The 14,639-nt window shown below is 44.8% G+C and overlaps 1 protein-coding gene across 1 annotated transcript in view; it reads right to left on the bottom strand.

Moving 5' to 3' along the window:
• The window catches only part of LOC138662894 (zinc finger protein OZF-like), a 57,531-nt gene extending 53,974 nt beyond the window's left edge, over positions 1–3,557 (bottom strand). The window contains exon 1 of the mRNA XM_069748887.1: positions 3,514–3,557. Within this exon, the coding sequence (XP_069604988.1) occupies positions 3,514–3,540 (27 nt within the window). The 5' untranslated portion in view covers positions 3,541–3,557. The remainder of the gene's footprint in view (positions 1–3,513) is intronic.
• Positions 3,558–14,639: the final 11,082 nt, after the last annotated feature.

Below are 14,639 nucleotides of genomic sequence, written 5' to 3'. Positions count from 1 at the left end.
GCACTGGACTATGGGAAGGAGGATATGTATGATGGGTATATAGGCACTGGACTATGGGATGGAGGATGTGTATGATGGATATATGAGCACTGGGCTATGGGATGGAGGATGTGTGATGGGTATATGGGCACGCAACTATGGGATGGAGGATGTGTGATGGGTATATGGGCACTGGACTATTGGATGGAGGATGTGTGATGGGTATATGGGTACTGGACTATGGGATGGATGATGTGTATGATGGGCATATGGGCACTGGACTATGGAATGGAGGATGTGTGATGGGTATATGGGCACTGGACTATGGGAAGGATATGTATGATGGGTATATGGGTACTGGACTATGGGAAGGAGGATATGTATGATGGGTATATAGTCACTGGACTATGGGAAGGAGGATATGAATGATGGGTATATGGGCATGTGACTATGGGATGGAGGATGTATGATGTGTATATGGGCACTGGACTATGGGATGGAGAATGTGTGATGGGTATATGGGCACAGGACTATAGGATGGAGGATGTGTGATGGGTATATGGGCATGGGACTATGGGATGGAGGATATGTATGATGGGTATATGGGCATGGAACTATGGGATTGAGGATGTGTATGAAGGATACATGGGCACTGAACTATGGAATGGAGGATATGTTTGATGGCTAAATGGGAACTGGACTATGGGATAGAGGATAGGTATGATGGGTATATAGGCACTGGACTATGGGAAGGAGGATATGCATGATGGGTATATGGGCATGGGACTATGGGATGAAGGATGTGTATGATGGGTATATGGGCACTGGACTATGGGATGGAGGATGTGTATGATGGGTATATGGGCACGGGACTATGGGATGGAGGATATGTGATGGGTATATGGGCATGGGACTATGGGATGGAGGATATGTGATGGGTATATGGGCACGGGACTATGGGATGGAGGATGTGTGATGGGTATATGGGCACTGGACTATGGGATGGAGGATGTGTGATGGGTATATGGACACTGGGCTATGGGATGGAGGATATGTGACGATTTCCCGCATTGACTACTCCAACATCCTTTTCTGTGGCCTCCCTGCTAAAACCCTTGCATCTCTCCAATCCATTATTAGCTCTGCTGCCTGACTAATTCAGCTCTGTCCTCGCTACTCCTCTACTTCTGCCCTCTGCAAATCTCTTCACTGGCTCCCATTCCATCTTGCCTTGTCCATGTATGGTTTGGTCCAGTAGCCCATGTATCATCAGATTGTCCTGGTTTCTCTACATCTGACGCGGACCTTGTTAATCCAGGTGACGTCTGAGCCGGCATGACTCTCTCTGCTCGTAACACTCTCATGTTTATTGAGGTAGGCACCATAGTGTTATGGACCACTACTGGTATATTATGTCCAACAGCGCAGAGCCAGGATTTGAACCCAAGTCTCCCACATTGGTGGCTGTGATTTTACTAAGCGAGGCACATGTATTGCCGGCTTCAATTATTCTTTCCCGAATGTTAACGACTTTTTCCGATCTTAAGAAAAATGCTTGTGTTACCGATCATGAATCTGAATGTACCATATTCATGCCGAATTTATGTTTGCTTATCGTTTTCCGAATATATTCACTCTTCTCTAATTATGACCACCACAACCTGCTACACAAAATAAAACCCTCACTCAGTATGGAGGCATTTACAGTCCACCACAACCCCAGTATAATGGCCCCTACCAGCCACACATTCAGTATGAGAGTCCCAACAGCTCTTCTCTTAATATGATGCCCCCACAATTCCTGATATTTGAAGAAAAAAAAAACACACACAGTACTCACCCAACCCGGTTCCTGAGGAGCGCTGCTCTGATCTGTGCGGTGTGAGTACTGAGGCTCCGTACTACAGGTGTGATGTAGTGACGTCATTGTGCCTGCAGTGCACGGAGCCTCAGACTCAGAAGTGAAGGCTGAATGGTGGATCAGGAGCTTTCCACTCCCTGATTCACTAATCTATTCAGCGGTATCACCGTCATGGGAATGTGGATATCGCTGACATTGTGATGATGGGAAGGAGAGGGTGACCAATACCACACCCCACCGAGCCCTGTCAATTCATAGGCATCATAGCAACCGAGTGGGCGACCTTTATGGATGAAACACTCCTGCCTATCCAACTATCGTATGGTAAATATCTCATAGATCCTGGGTTCATTAATATCTGCACCAAGAATGAGGCTAAGTGAGTATTTATTAATTGTCAGTGGTCGGAGGCAGTCAGTGAGGTGGATGGTACCATATTGTGCATGTAGGGGGCAGTAATGTGGAAACATTAGAAAGTGGGGGGATGGCAGTACTGTGGGGACATTGTACTATACTGTGGGGACATTATACTGTGTGTGGGGGTATTGCGGTATTATGAGAAGATTATACTGTGTGTGGTAGGATGGAGGTACTGTAGGAACATTATACTGTGTGTGGGGGTATGGCGGCACTATGAGAAGATTATACTGTGTGTGGGGGTATGACAGTACTAGGAGAACATTACGCTGTGTGTGGGGGTATGGCGGTACTGTATGAACATTATACTGTGTAGGGGTATGGTGGTACTATGAGAACATTATACTGTGTGTGGGGGTATGGTGGTACTATGAGAACATTATACTGTGTAGGGGGTATGGCGGTACTATGAGAACATTATACTGTGTGTGGGGGTATGGTGGTACTATGAGAACATTATACTGTGTGTGGGGGTATGGCGGTACTATGAGAACATTATACTGTGTGTGGGGGTATAGTGGTACTATGAGAACATTATACTATGTGTGGGGGTATGGCGGTACTGTAGGAACATTATACTGTGTGTGGGGGTATGGCGGTACTATGAGAACATTATACTGTGTATGGCGGTAGTGTGAAAACACTTTTTTTATGAGAGATGCCAGTACTGTGGAGCCATTATACTATGTGAGAGCACATATATATTACATAAGGGGTGTAAAAAGGAGAGTCATAAAAAATACTCCTCAGGGCTGTGCTGCATTTGTACAAAAAGACTGCTATCTGTCGTCCAGACGGGACCATGTGACATCAATGGGGAGAGGGAGGGTTTCCGGAGGGAACAGTCTAGAGGGTGCACCTGATTAGGAGACCTTGATGACGCAGTTACTGATATTATAAAGGCCGGAGCCCCAAAGGCAGAACAGATTTGGCGCCAACAAAGGAAAGGGGTGCGGGGAAGAATCTGAGGTACCAGCTCATGGTAAAGAGCCCGAGGCAGCTGGGTGTGGGGCAGAACCTGCTTACAGGGCATAATGGGGGCATTACACTGTGTTGGGCCAAGAAAGGGGCCCTGTACTAGGAGAACAATCCGCTCCCTCACTTCCTGTCCTCCATAGTTGGCTCGTATGTATCTATTACAGGAAACAGAACAACAACGTTATGATTCTTATAAAGTGGCAACAACAACCCCAAAAGAGTCTCCGTGCAGAAGGGGTTAATGTCCCCGTGCTCAGTAATGGGGAATCTCCACATACCTCCACCTGCAGAGCCGCACTCCACATATATGGCTGCTCTGTGCGCACAGGACCTGTGATGAGGTCACAGGAGGGAGGAGTCAGGGGTCACGTGATCCGCAGTGAAGACGCTACATGGAGACTTCTCCGCCATTATTCGCCCTCACTACTGGCACAATTACCTCGCGCCGCCTTTTCTACACAATGTTATGTGTGGAATGTAACATGTGATTTCTCTGGAGACAAATAGACCCCACACATGAGGGAATTATTACCGGTTACCGGACGTCTAGTATATGGCAGCATATGATTGTGCTATCGCCTCCACACCAGGAGCTAAAATGCCGAAATCTCGCTTATTTACCCCTTCCAGTGTCCGGCTAAGGCCGGGATCACACATGCGAGAAACACGTCCGTGTCTCGCATGTGAAATCCAAGCTCTGGTGCCGGCACTGTGGAGCGGAGCGTGCGGCTCCATGTGTTGCTATGCGGCCACACGCTCCACTCTGGAGTGCCGGCGCCAGAGCTTGGATTTCACATGCGAGACACGGACGTGTTTCTCGCATGTGTGATCCCGGCCTAAGGGTCATATACGGCCATGCCCCTCTCCAGTCGCTGTGGGGGTTTTTGTTAAAAGGATGGAGGGCGGCGTCCATGCTTGGACTTCAGAGAGAGTAATAAAATCACAGCTCACCTTCCCTGTCCTTTACCCCTTACACCTGACCTCTTTAGCTAATTACCTGGAGATAAATGGTTTACAGACTTAGGCCGGCTTCACACTCAGCGTATGAAAATACGGTCCGTATATTACGGCCGTAATACGCTGAAAAGTCCCCAAAATAGTGGTCCGTATCTCCTCCGTAGGCAGGGTGTGTCAGCGTTTTTTGCGCATGGGATCCTCCGTATGTAATCCGTATGGCATCCGTACTGCGTGGTTTTCTCGCAGGCTTGCAAAACCAACATACAAGTACAAGGGATCCATGTGTCCCAAAAACAAAAAAATATATATATATACTGTCTATATATATATATATATATATATATATATATATATATGTCAGTAGACACATATATGTATATATATTAATATTTTTTCCAGCGCTATACAGCTTGAAAGCCGGTAATTACCAGAGTAGTAAAGCCAGTGACTGAGGGCAGATATTAATAGCCTGGAGAGGTTATCTATGAACAGCCAGCAGAGGGCGCCTCACCGCAAATGAAGCTAAATATAGGTCATTGATCTATATTTAGCCTCATTCCCTGGGGTTTTGCAGCAAGGAGCAGCCTGCATTAGCGGAACTCCTTGCTGCAAAATGTTTTAACCCCTTCAGAAGGATTTACATCGTTGGACGTTACAGATCTGCGGAGGGTAAGGATACTGTTGGTTTATTATGTTTTTTTACTTACAGAACGAGGGTCTTCAGTGACTGGATTGGGCGTAGAATAAAATACTCCAACAACCATTGTTTTTATTTCATTAAAATATTTTTAAATAATGTGTTTGTGTTTTATTTAACCCTTTACTACAATTGGATTAATAATGGAGAGGTGTCATAATTGACGCCTCTCCATTATTAATTAGGCTTAATGTCACCTTACAATAGCAAGGTGGCATTAACCCTTCATTACCCCATATCCCACCGCTACACGGGAATGGGAAGAGAGTGGCCAAGTGCCAGAATAGGCGCATCTTACAGATGTGCCTTTTCTGGGGTGGCTGGGGGCAGATATTTTTAGCCAGGGGGGGCCAATAACCGTGGACCCTCTCCAGGCTATTAATATCTGCCCTCAGTCACTGGCTTTACTACTCTGGCGGAGAAAATTGCGCGGGATCCCACGCCAATTTTTTCCGCCATTTAACCCTTTATTTTAAGAGCTAGAACGGCCAAATTTTGCAGATACACACTACTGACATTAGTAGTGTGGAATATGCAAAAAAAATGGAGAGAAGACATGGTTTACTGTATGTAAACCATGTCTCAAATCATGTCGGGTTTAGGAAGGAGAAAGAAAAAGCCGGTAATTGAATTACCGGCTTTCAAGCTGTATAGCGCTGGAATAAATATTAATATATATACATATATGTGTCTCACTTACATATATATATATATATATATATATATATATATATATACCTATTCTATGTGTACACATTTATTCTACCTATTGGACTGTAAGCTGTCAGTGTGATTTTACTGTACACCGCACTGAATTACCGTCTTTTTTCTCTAACAGCGCTGCGTATTTCTCGCAAGTCACACTGCTTGTCCGTGTGTAATCCGTATTTTTCACGCTTCCATAGACTTTCATTGGCGTATTTCTTGCGCAGTACGGTGACAAACGCAGCATGCTGCGATTTTGTACGGCCACAGGAACACATGGGCTACTTGCACAGTGAACAAGTCTGTATGATCATGTTCACACACCACCAAGAAACCTGAAGACACAAGAGAGAATAGTAAAACCAAAAACACTCAGTTTGAAAAAATGTTGCAGTAATCCGCAAGTGCTAGTAAAAGATGTAAAAAACAGGGTATTTGGTTGATACGTTTTTTGCAAAAAATGTATACTAAGCTGCTCTACCAATCTTCACGGTATACCCTTATCAGAGCAGTCCTAACTAATGTATGCAATCCCTATCTGATGTATTTAAAAACCTGATCATCTGTATATAACCTGTGTGAACAGGGTTCAGAGAGGAAAAATCCATGTGTGCATACAGGGTAGAACAGCTTTTGTGCAGATAGCCCAAGAGGAGTGGTGGAACTCCCCAGTCTTGTAGACACAAGAGAACAATTATGGAAACAGGAACACATGGGCTACTTGCACAGTGAACAAGTCTGTATGATCATGTTCACACACCACCAAGAAACCTGAAGACACAAAAGAGAATAGTAAAACCAAAAACACTCAGTTTGAAAAAATGTTGCAGTAATCCGCAAGTGCTAGTAAAAGATGTAAAAAACAGGGTATTTGGTTTTTTCAAACTGAGTGTTTTTGGTTTTACTATTCTCTTTTGTGTCTTCAGGTTTCTTGGTGGTGTGTGAACATGATCATACAGACTTGTTCACTGTGCAAGTAGCCCATGTGTTCCTGTTTCCATAATTGTTCTCTTGTGTCTACAAGACTGGGGAGTTCCACCACTCCTCTTGGGCTATCTGCACAAAAGCTGTTCTACCCTGTATGCACACATGGATTTTTCCTCTCTGAACCCTGTTCACACAGGTTATATACAGATGATCAGGTTTTTAAATACATCAGATAGGGATTGCATACATTAGTTAGGACTGCTCTGATAAGGGTATACCGTGAAGATTGGTAGAGCAGCTTAGTATACATTTTTTGCAAAAAACGTATCAACCAAATACCCTGTTTTTTACATCTTTTACTAGCACTTGCGGATTACTGCAACATTTTTTCAAACTGAGTGTTTTTGGTTTTACTATTCTCTTTTGTGTCTTCAGGTTTCTTGGTGGTGTGTGAACATGATCATACAGACTGGTTCACTGTGCAAGTAGCCCATGTGTTCCTGTTTCCATAATTGTTCTCTTGTGTCTACAAGACTGGGGAGTTCCACCACTCCTCTTGGGCTATCTGCACAAAAGCTGTTCTACCCTGTATGCACACATGGATTTTTCCTCTCTGAACCCTGTTCACACAGGTTATATACAGATGATCAGGTTTTTAAATACATCAGATAGGGATTGCATACATTAGTTAGGACTGCTCTGATAAGGGTATACCGTGAAGATTGGTAGAGCAGCTTAGTATACATTTTTTGCAAAAAACGTACCAACCAAATACCCTGTTTTTTACATCTTTTACTAGCACTTGCGGATTACTGCAACATTTTTTCAAACTGAGTGTTTTTGGTTTTACTATTCTCTTTTGTGTCTTCAGATTTTGTACGGCCGTAGAAAGCCGTATAATACTGATCAGTAAAATACGGCAGATAGGAGCAGGGGCATAGAGAATAATTGTGCCGTATTTTTTGCGAGTTTTACGGACGTAGTTTCTGCGCTCTTACGTCCGTAAAACTCGCAAGTGTGAAGCCGGCCTTACCGTGAGAGGGGCATATAACCTTAGACGTATCGCCATGGTGACGGATGGAAGACCGCACACAATACACCTGAGGGGCAGATTGAACATTTGATGCTGCCATTCGGGGTAACCAATGCTTCCAGTCTCTGAAAATGTCTTTAATTATATAATTATATTTTTTCTCACTGATTGGTGGATTTGTGGTAATTTTCCTGGATGATATATTGAGTTACTCACGTTCTCTGGAGGAGCATGGTGAGCACGTCAGACAGGTTCTCCAGCTTCTACGTGACAACTATTTATTTGCTATCCTGGAGAAATGGCAATTTGTGGTACAGCAGGTCCAGTTCTCAGGACATTTGGCTTCTGCATTGGGGTTTCAGATGGACCCCGTTAAGGTCCAAGCAGTCCTTGATGGCTTCTAACCAAGTAACCTGAAAGCGTTACAGAGATTTCTTGTAGTCGAGATACTGAGGAACAAACAAGCGAAAAATATGGTCTTATCTGATAACAAGATCTAATGAGAATAGAGGAGTATTACACTCACCTGATAGAGCGGCACCTCAGCAACATGTTCAATGCATAAATCAGCTGCTGCCGGACACGGGGCCAAAGACCGAGCAGAATAGCTGATCCGGGTATAATGTGTCTGCACCTGCACTGCTGATGAAGACTATCAGATATGGAGATTTCCTTAAAAGCGTTTATTCAAATAGGTTTTCAAAGGCAACGCGTGTCAAAGTCACGCAGGACCTCTTCCTCAGGACAAAACCTGACAGCGGATGAACATGTCAAGCTTGGAACGTTTATATGCAGTTTCTTTTGGAAAAAAAAAGCCAAACAAAGCACAATATGTCAAAGTTCATGAGAAAAAAAACATTTACATACATTAATTATATTAAAAAGTACTCATGAATGAAGTGAAGTCACCTAAAAGAATGAATAAACCTGAATGTGATATGAATGAGAAAGTTCTGGGCAGTAAATAAATCATTTATAAATGGTGTTATTGAGTTGTGTCAGTAGTTTCCTATATGGGATGTGACCTGGTGTTCTGGAAGGTTCTGAAGTCACAGGTATAGTGGTGTAAAGCTGGGCACCACTAGTGAACTGTATGGATCAGCATTGGAGTGAACAAATAGGATTATTGGAAAAGAATCCATTGACCCAGAAGACAAATCCGTAACCCAATGGTTAATAAGTAATAAGAATGAATGTCAGCCTGGGGTGTTACATAGTGAGAAATGGAAGTGCTGACAACACAAGAATGTGATTGGATCTTGTATGTGATGGCTGTCTATTCGTAGAGCGCGTGTCGGTTCCTGATCGCGGCTGTTCTGGTAACAGGAGACATAAACCTAGTGAGCATGTATCGGGGTCAAGCTACTATGGTGGAAGCTGATAGAATGTGTAGTGAATGGCAGTGAGGGAAAATGAGGGAGGTGTTGATGAGGTGAATAATGCGATACAAAGAGCGTCGGATGATCACCAGGGGCTGGCTGGCACTTTTCAGCCTGGGGGGGCAATCACAAGGCGGTGGCCCTCCATTTCCCTGCTGATATCTGGTCACTGCATTAAAGTAGCAGAGATAACAGGCTTTAAAAACAGGCTGGTACACAGATATGGGAACAGAACGGAGCTTGCTGCATAGATATGGGAGCAGAATCAAGCTTACTCCAGAGATATGGGAGCAGAATTGAGCTTACTCCAGAGATATGGGAGCAGAACCGAGCTTACTACAGAGATATGGGAGCAGAACTGAGCTTACTACAGAGATAAGGGAACTGAACAGAGCTTACTATAGAGATATGGGAGCAGAACCTATCTTACTGCAGAGATACAGGAACAGAACCGAGCTTACTGAAGAGATATGGGAGCAGAACCGAGCTTACTACAGAGATATGGGAGCAGAACAGAGCTTACTACAGAGATATGGGAGCAGAATTGAGCTTACTCCAGAGATATGGGAGCAGAACAGAGCTTACTCCGGAGATATGGGAGCAGAATTGAGCTTACTCCAGAGATATGGGAGCAGAATTGAGTTTACTCCAGAGATATGGGAACAGAACAGAGCTTACTCCGGAGATAGGGGAGCAGAATCGAGCTTACTCCAGAGATATGGGAGCAGAATTGAGCTTACTCCAGAGATATGGGAACAGAACAGAGCTTACTCCAGAGATATGGGAGCAGAACCGAGCTTACTACAGAGATAAGGGAACTGAACAGAGCTTACTATAGAGATATGGAGCAGAACCCAGCTTACTACAGAGATATGGGAACAGAACCGAGCTTACTATAGAGTTATGGGAGCAGAACCTAGCTTACTGCAGAGATACAGGAACAGAACCGAGCTTACTGAAGAGATATGGGAGCAGAACCGAGCTTACTACAGAGATATTGGAACAGAACAGAGCTTACTACAGAGATATGTGAGCAGAACAGAGCTTACTATAGAGATATGGGAGCAGAACCGAGCTTACTGCAGAGATATGGGAGCAGAACCGAGCTTACTACAGAGATATGGGAGCAGAACCGAGCTTACTGCAGAGATATGGTAGCAGAACCGAGCTTACTACAGAGATATGGGAGCAGAACCGAGCTTACTGCAGAGATATGGGAGCAGAACCGAGCTTACTAAAGAGATATGGCAGCAGAACCGAGCTTACTGAAGAGATATGGGAGCAGAACCGAGTTTACTACAGACATAAGGGAGCAGAACCGAGCTTAATAAGTCTACTACATGGAACCAAGCCTGCTACATAGAAACTGGAGCAGAACCGAGATTACGACATACCACAGTACCATAATCTAGATTACTACATTGATACAGTACCAGAACCAAGCTTACTTAGATATGGTGCCATAACAGAGCTTAAACATACATACAACAATACAGCTACACAGTGCCTAGTACTATCACCACTACACAGCGAATACATAATATTATAATATCACCATTACCTCTACATGAAACTACACTCTATACAAAGACCAATGATGCCACCATACACTCCCTGACAGAAGTTATGTCGCTTATCCATGTTATGTAAATAAAAGCTTATAACAACCAATGGATGAATTTAACGTCAGGTTATAACCTTTTATTTACATAACATGGATAAGCGACATAACTTCTGTCAGGGAGTGTACACCTTTTACAATTTGTATACTACAATTCTGATCATTAATTTAAAAAAGCACAATACTAAGTGCCATTGTATACAGGAACTCTGTATTTACTGTCAGTGTAAAGTTAATACAGTGATCACAGGTGACATTATACACAGGAGATCTGTATAAGGTGTCTGTGTACAGGTAATACAGTGATCACCACTGCCAGTGACATTATACACAGGAGCTTTGTAGATAATATACAGTGTATAGTGTTAGTGTATAGGTAATACACTAACTCACTAGTGACGTCTCTAGCTGCAGTCCTTCATCTTTGCTTTTCATTTTCATCCAGCACAGACTTCTTCCAGCCAGGACTCGTCTCTGCACAAAATAACACAGTTACCTAGAGCACGGCTTCCAGAGCACATTCCCCACTTTTTCCCTTTCTTCTACACTACACATCTGAATACAGAGGTGCACCCACAGTCAATATATAATTGGTTATTATGGAATCTCATAGATTGTAAGCTTGCGAGAAGGGCCCTCATTCCTTTTGGTATCTGTTGATCTATGTGTTTATTGTTATGCTTAATGTCCATTGTCTGTACAAGTCCCCTCTAAAATGTAAAGTGTTGCAGAAAATGTTGGCACTATAGAAATAAATTATAATTATTATTATTAACCCACCATTCCAAATATAAATTATAATCCACCACTGAGCACCCACTAACTATAAATAGCCACTTTCCCCATTTAATATATAAATTAATTAGCATCTGTACTCTTTACCCCAATTCATTACCAGTCACTTCATCCTCAACGCCCCCCACTATGTACCTACCGCTCTAACCCTAGCCCCGATTCATTATAGTTACATGCCCCTCCTGCCCCAATTCATTGTCATGTCTTTCTCTCCCATCCTCTATTCATTATCAACTGCTCTACCCCACATTCAATACATCATTTACTCCCCCACCCTTAAAATTCATTATTTGTTCTTCCCCTAGATCATCATTTGCCCCCCACCCCCTCTTCAATTGATCATTTGCTCTCCCCACCCCCACCTTCAATTAAATTGCTGTCCCCTGTCCCTCACAGTGAATTCATCATTTGCAGTCCCCCCACTTTAATTTGAAGTCCCCTTACTTCATTCATTGCAGTCCCCTATCACCCCCTCACTTCACCTGCAGTGCCCCTTCATCATTTGCAGCCCCCTATCCCCCATCCCCCTTCCATTTTATCATGAGCAGTCCCACCTCAGACACACTTCATCATGTGCAGTCTTGCAGTCCCCTTCCCCCCACTTCATCATGTGCATTCCCCATTACCCACCCACTTCATCATGTGCAGTACCCTTACCCCCCCTTCATCATGTGCAGTCACCCTTACCCCCCACTTCATGTGCAGTCCATCTTACCCCCCACTTTATCATGAGCAGTCCCCATTACCCCCCACTTCATGTGTAGTTCACCTTACCCCCACTTCATCATGTGCAGTCCCCCTTAACCCCCAATTCATCATATGCAGTTCCCCTTACCCCCTTCATCGTGTGCAGCCCCACTCCCCCATTTCATCATGTGCAGTCCCTTTTACTCCCCCCACATCATCATGTGCAGTCCCCCTTATATCCCACTTCATCATATGCAGCCCCACTCCCCCATTTCATCATGTGCAGTCCCCCTTACTCCCTCCCACTTCATCATATGCAGTCCCCCTTACCCCCCACTTCATGTGCAGCCCCACTCTCCCTTCATCATGTGCAATCCCCCGTACCCCCACATCATCATATGGAACCCCATTCCACAATGTACAGCCCCACTCCCCCCACTTCATCATGTGCAGTCTCCTTTATCCACTAAACTCCATCATGTCCAGCCTCACTCCCCCTTCATCATGTGCAGCCTCACTTACGCCCTCACTCCATCATGTGCAGTCTCCTTTAACCCCAAAATTCCATCATGTGCAGTCTCCTTACACCCCCCCACTTAATCACTTGCAGTTACCCACCATTAAATTTATTTTATAAAGAAAACAAACAAGTTTGTCATACTTACCTCACCAGTCGCTCCCCTGCAGCACCTCTCTGCTTCTAGCATTCGTGACATGTCGGCGCGTGCATGAGGATGCCATCGCGCATGCCCGACACCTGACCTGGAAGTATAGAGAACATGAAGGGAGCAGAAGCTGTGCAGCAGTCAAGGTGACAGCCAAGCATAGCTCCCGGCCCCAGCGCAGACGTGTGCGCTAACTGTGATGCGGCTGTGTCTGCTGCCGGCCACGTCACAGTACAGCGGACATGGCTGTGCACAATTTGCTGTGTGGCTGTTGCCACCACCAGGCAGCCGGCCCTGAACAGCTGCTGGAGGAGTGGCCCGGGGGGCATTTGCCTCTTTGCCACTTGGGCCAGTCAGCCCCTACTGTTCACTCAGGCTACAGAATGGAGGATCCATTGGAGGAGCACTCTGGATGCCAGAGACAACGAAAAAACTGGGGGAACGAACTACACTAGTGATGAGCGAGCATACTCGGTAATGGTCGTTACTGGCCCAGCATCGCTGTACTCGGCGAGCACCGAGTGTTCTGCCCATCTTAATGTGCAGAAAGTTAATTATCATGTTATTCAAGTTGTGGCCACTGGAGGTCATCAGTTGCCTACTTTTCATGTTGTTTACCAACCTTTCCCTCCTAAGAGCAATGTCTTATGGGTTAGTTCCGCCCACATTCTTCTTGTGAAGACAAGCTTCAGTAGCCATTTTTCCTCAGATCTGAACAAAGGCACACGTGCTCCTGTCTCGCTTACTTCCTTACCCCTGTCCTAACGGATCTCGGTACGTTTATAAAGGTTTAATGCATCTTATGTTTTGTGTTAGTATTTAAGCCTTATGCAGCTCCTATAGTCAGATATAGTTAGGCAGATATGTGCTTTGCAGCTTGCAGTTAGGTTCAGGTGTACTCAGCATGTAGATAGATGCATCTTTATATAGAATAGGGCAGTGCTGCAGAATTACTGTGTAATGCACTCTGTATAATTCTTGCTGTAATGTCCCAGTTCTTTTTGTGATTGCACCCTGTATGTGCATATACTGAAATGCTGTTATTCTTTACAGTTTTTCACCAGTCATCCACTATGATCAGTCATCCACTATGATCAGTCATCCACTATGATTATTCACTGAACATCCACCTTGTACATCAACATCATTCACTATTCGATCATCTACTATGAATACTGTCCACCATTGTTGTTCAACGTTATAATTTTGGTTATCATCACCCTAATAAATAAGACTTAAGCATCAACACAGTCTGTTTACTGGGATGTGGATGAAGGTTTAGCCGTATGTTGGAATCCACACAGCATCCTACGTGGAGGAAGACAGAACAGTGAAAAAACGAGACCGCCAGTCGCAGGCGGTGATTGTAAAGTAAGAACAGATTAGCTGCCTTCAGTGAAACTGATAGCCGGTCGCAGGCTGTAGTTGATCAGACTGTACGGAACCGCTAACACCCACACTGCTCCGCATTCGGGTATCACAGCAGCCGCCATACAGCCGCAGGACTATACTGCAGCCCGCCAAGAGAAGCTACATCATTCCCGCCACGCGGAAGCTCACCGCACATAGACTCAGTTTCCCGCCAAAACACTCAGCAGTACGCAGCTAAGCGCACAATGTCTCGAAACAGCACATCCTCACTCAAGACGAGGTCACGAGCAAGCTCTAGCAGGTCATCATTAGCAGAGCTGGCTGCTGTCGCTCGTGCTGAAGCTGAAGCAGCCAAAGCGAGGTCTTTCTTCGCCGAGAAAGAAATGCATCTAAAGCTGAGACAAGCAGAGCATGAATCAGAAAATGCACGTTTGCGGGCAGAGCATGAAGCAGAAAATGCACGTTTGCGGGCAGAGCATGAAGCAGAAAATTCACGTTTGCAGGCTGAAACCGCACGTTTGCGGGCAGAGCAAGAAGCAGAAGGTGCGCGCCTGCAAGTGTCTCTAG

This window comes from Ranitomeya imitator, chromosome 2 (assembly GCF_032444005.1).
Source record: "Ranitomeya imitator isolate aRanImi1 chromosome 2, aRanImi1.pri, whole genome shotgun sequence".
Classification (NCBI taxonomy): domain Eukaryota; kingdom Metazoa; phylum Chordata; class Amphibia; order Anura; family Dendrobatidae; genus Ranitomeya; species Ranitomeya imitator.
This window is presented reverse-complemented; position numbering and strand designations above follow the sequence as displayed.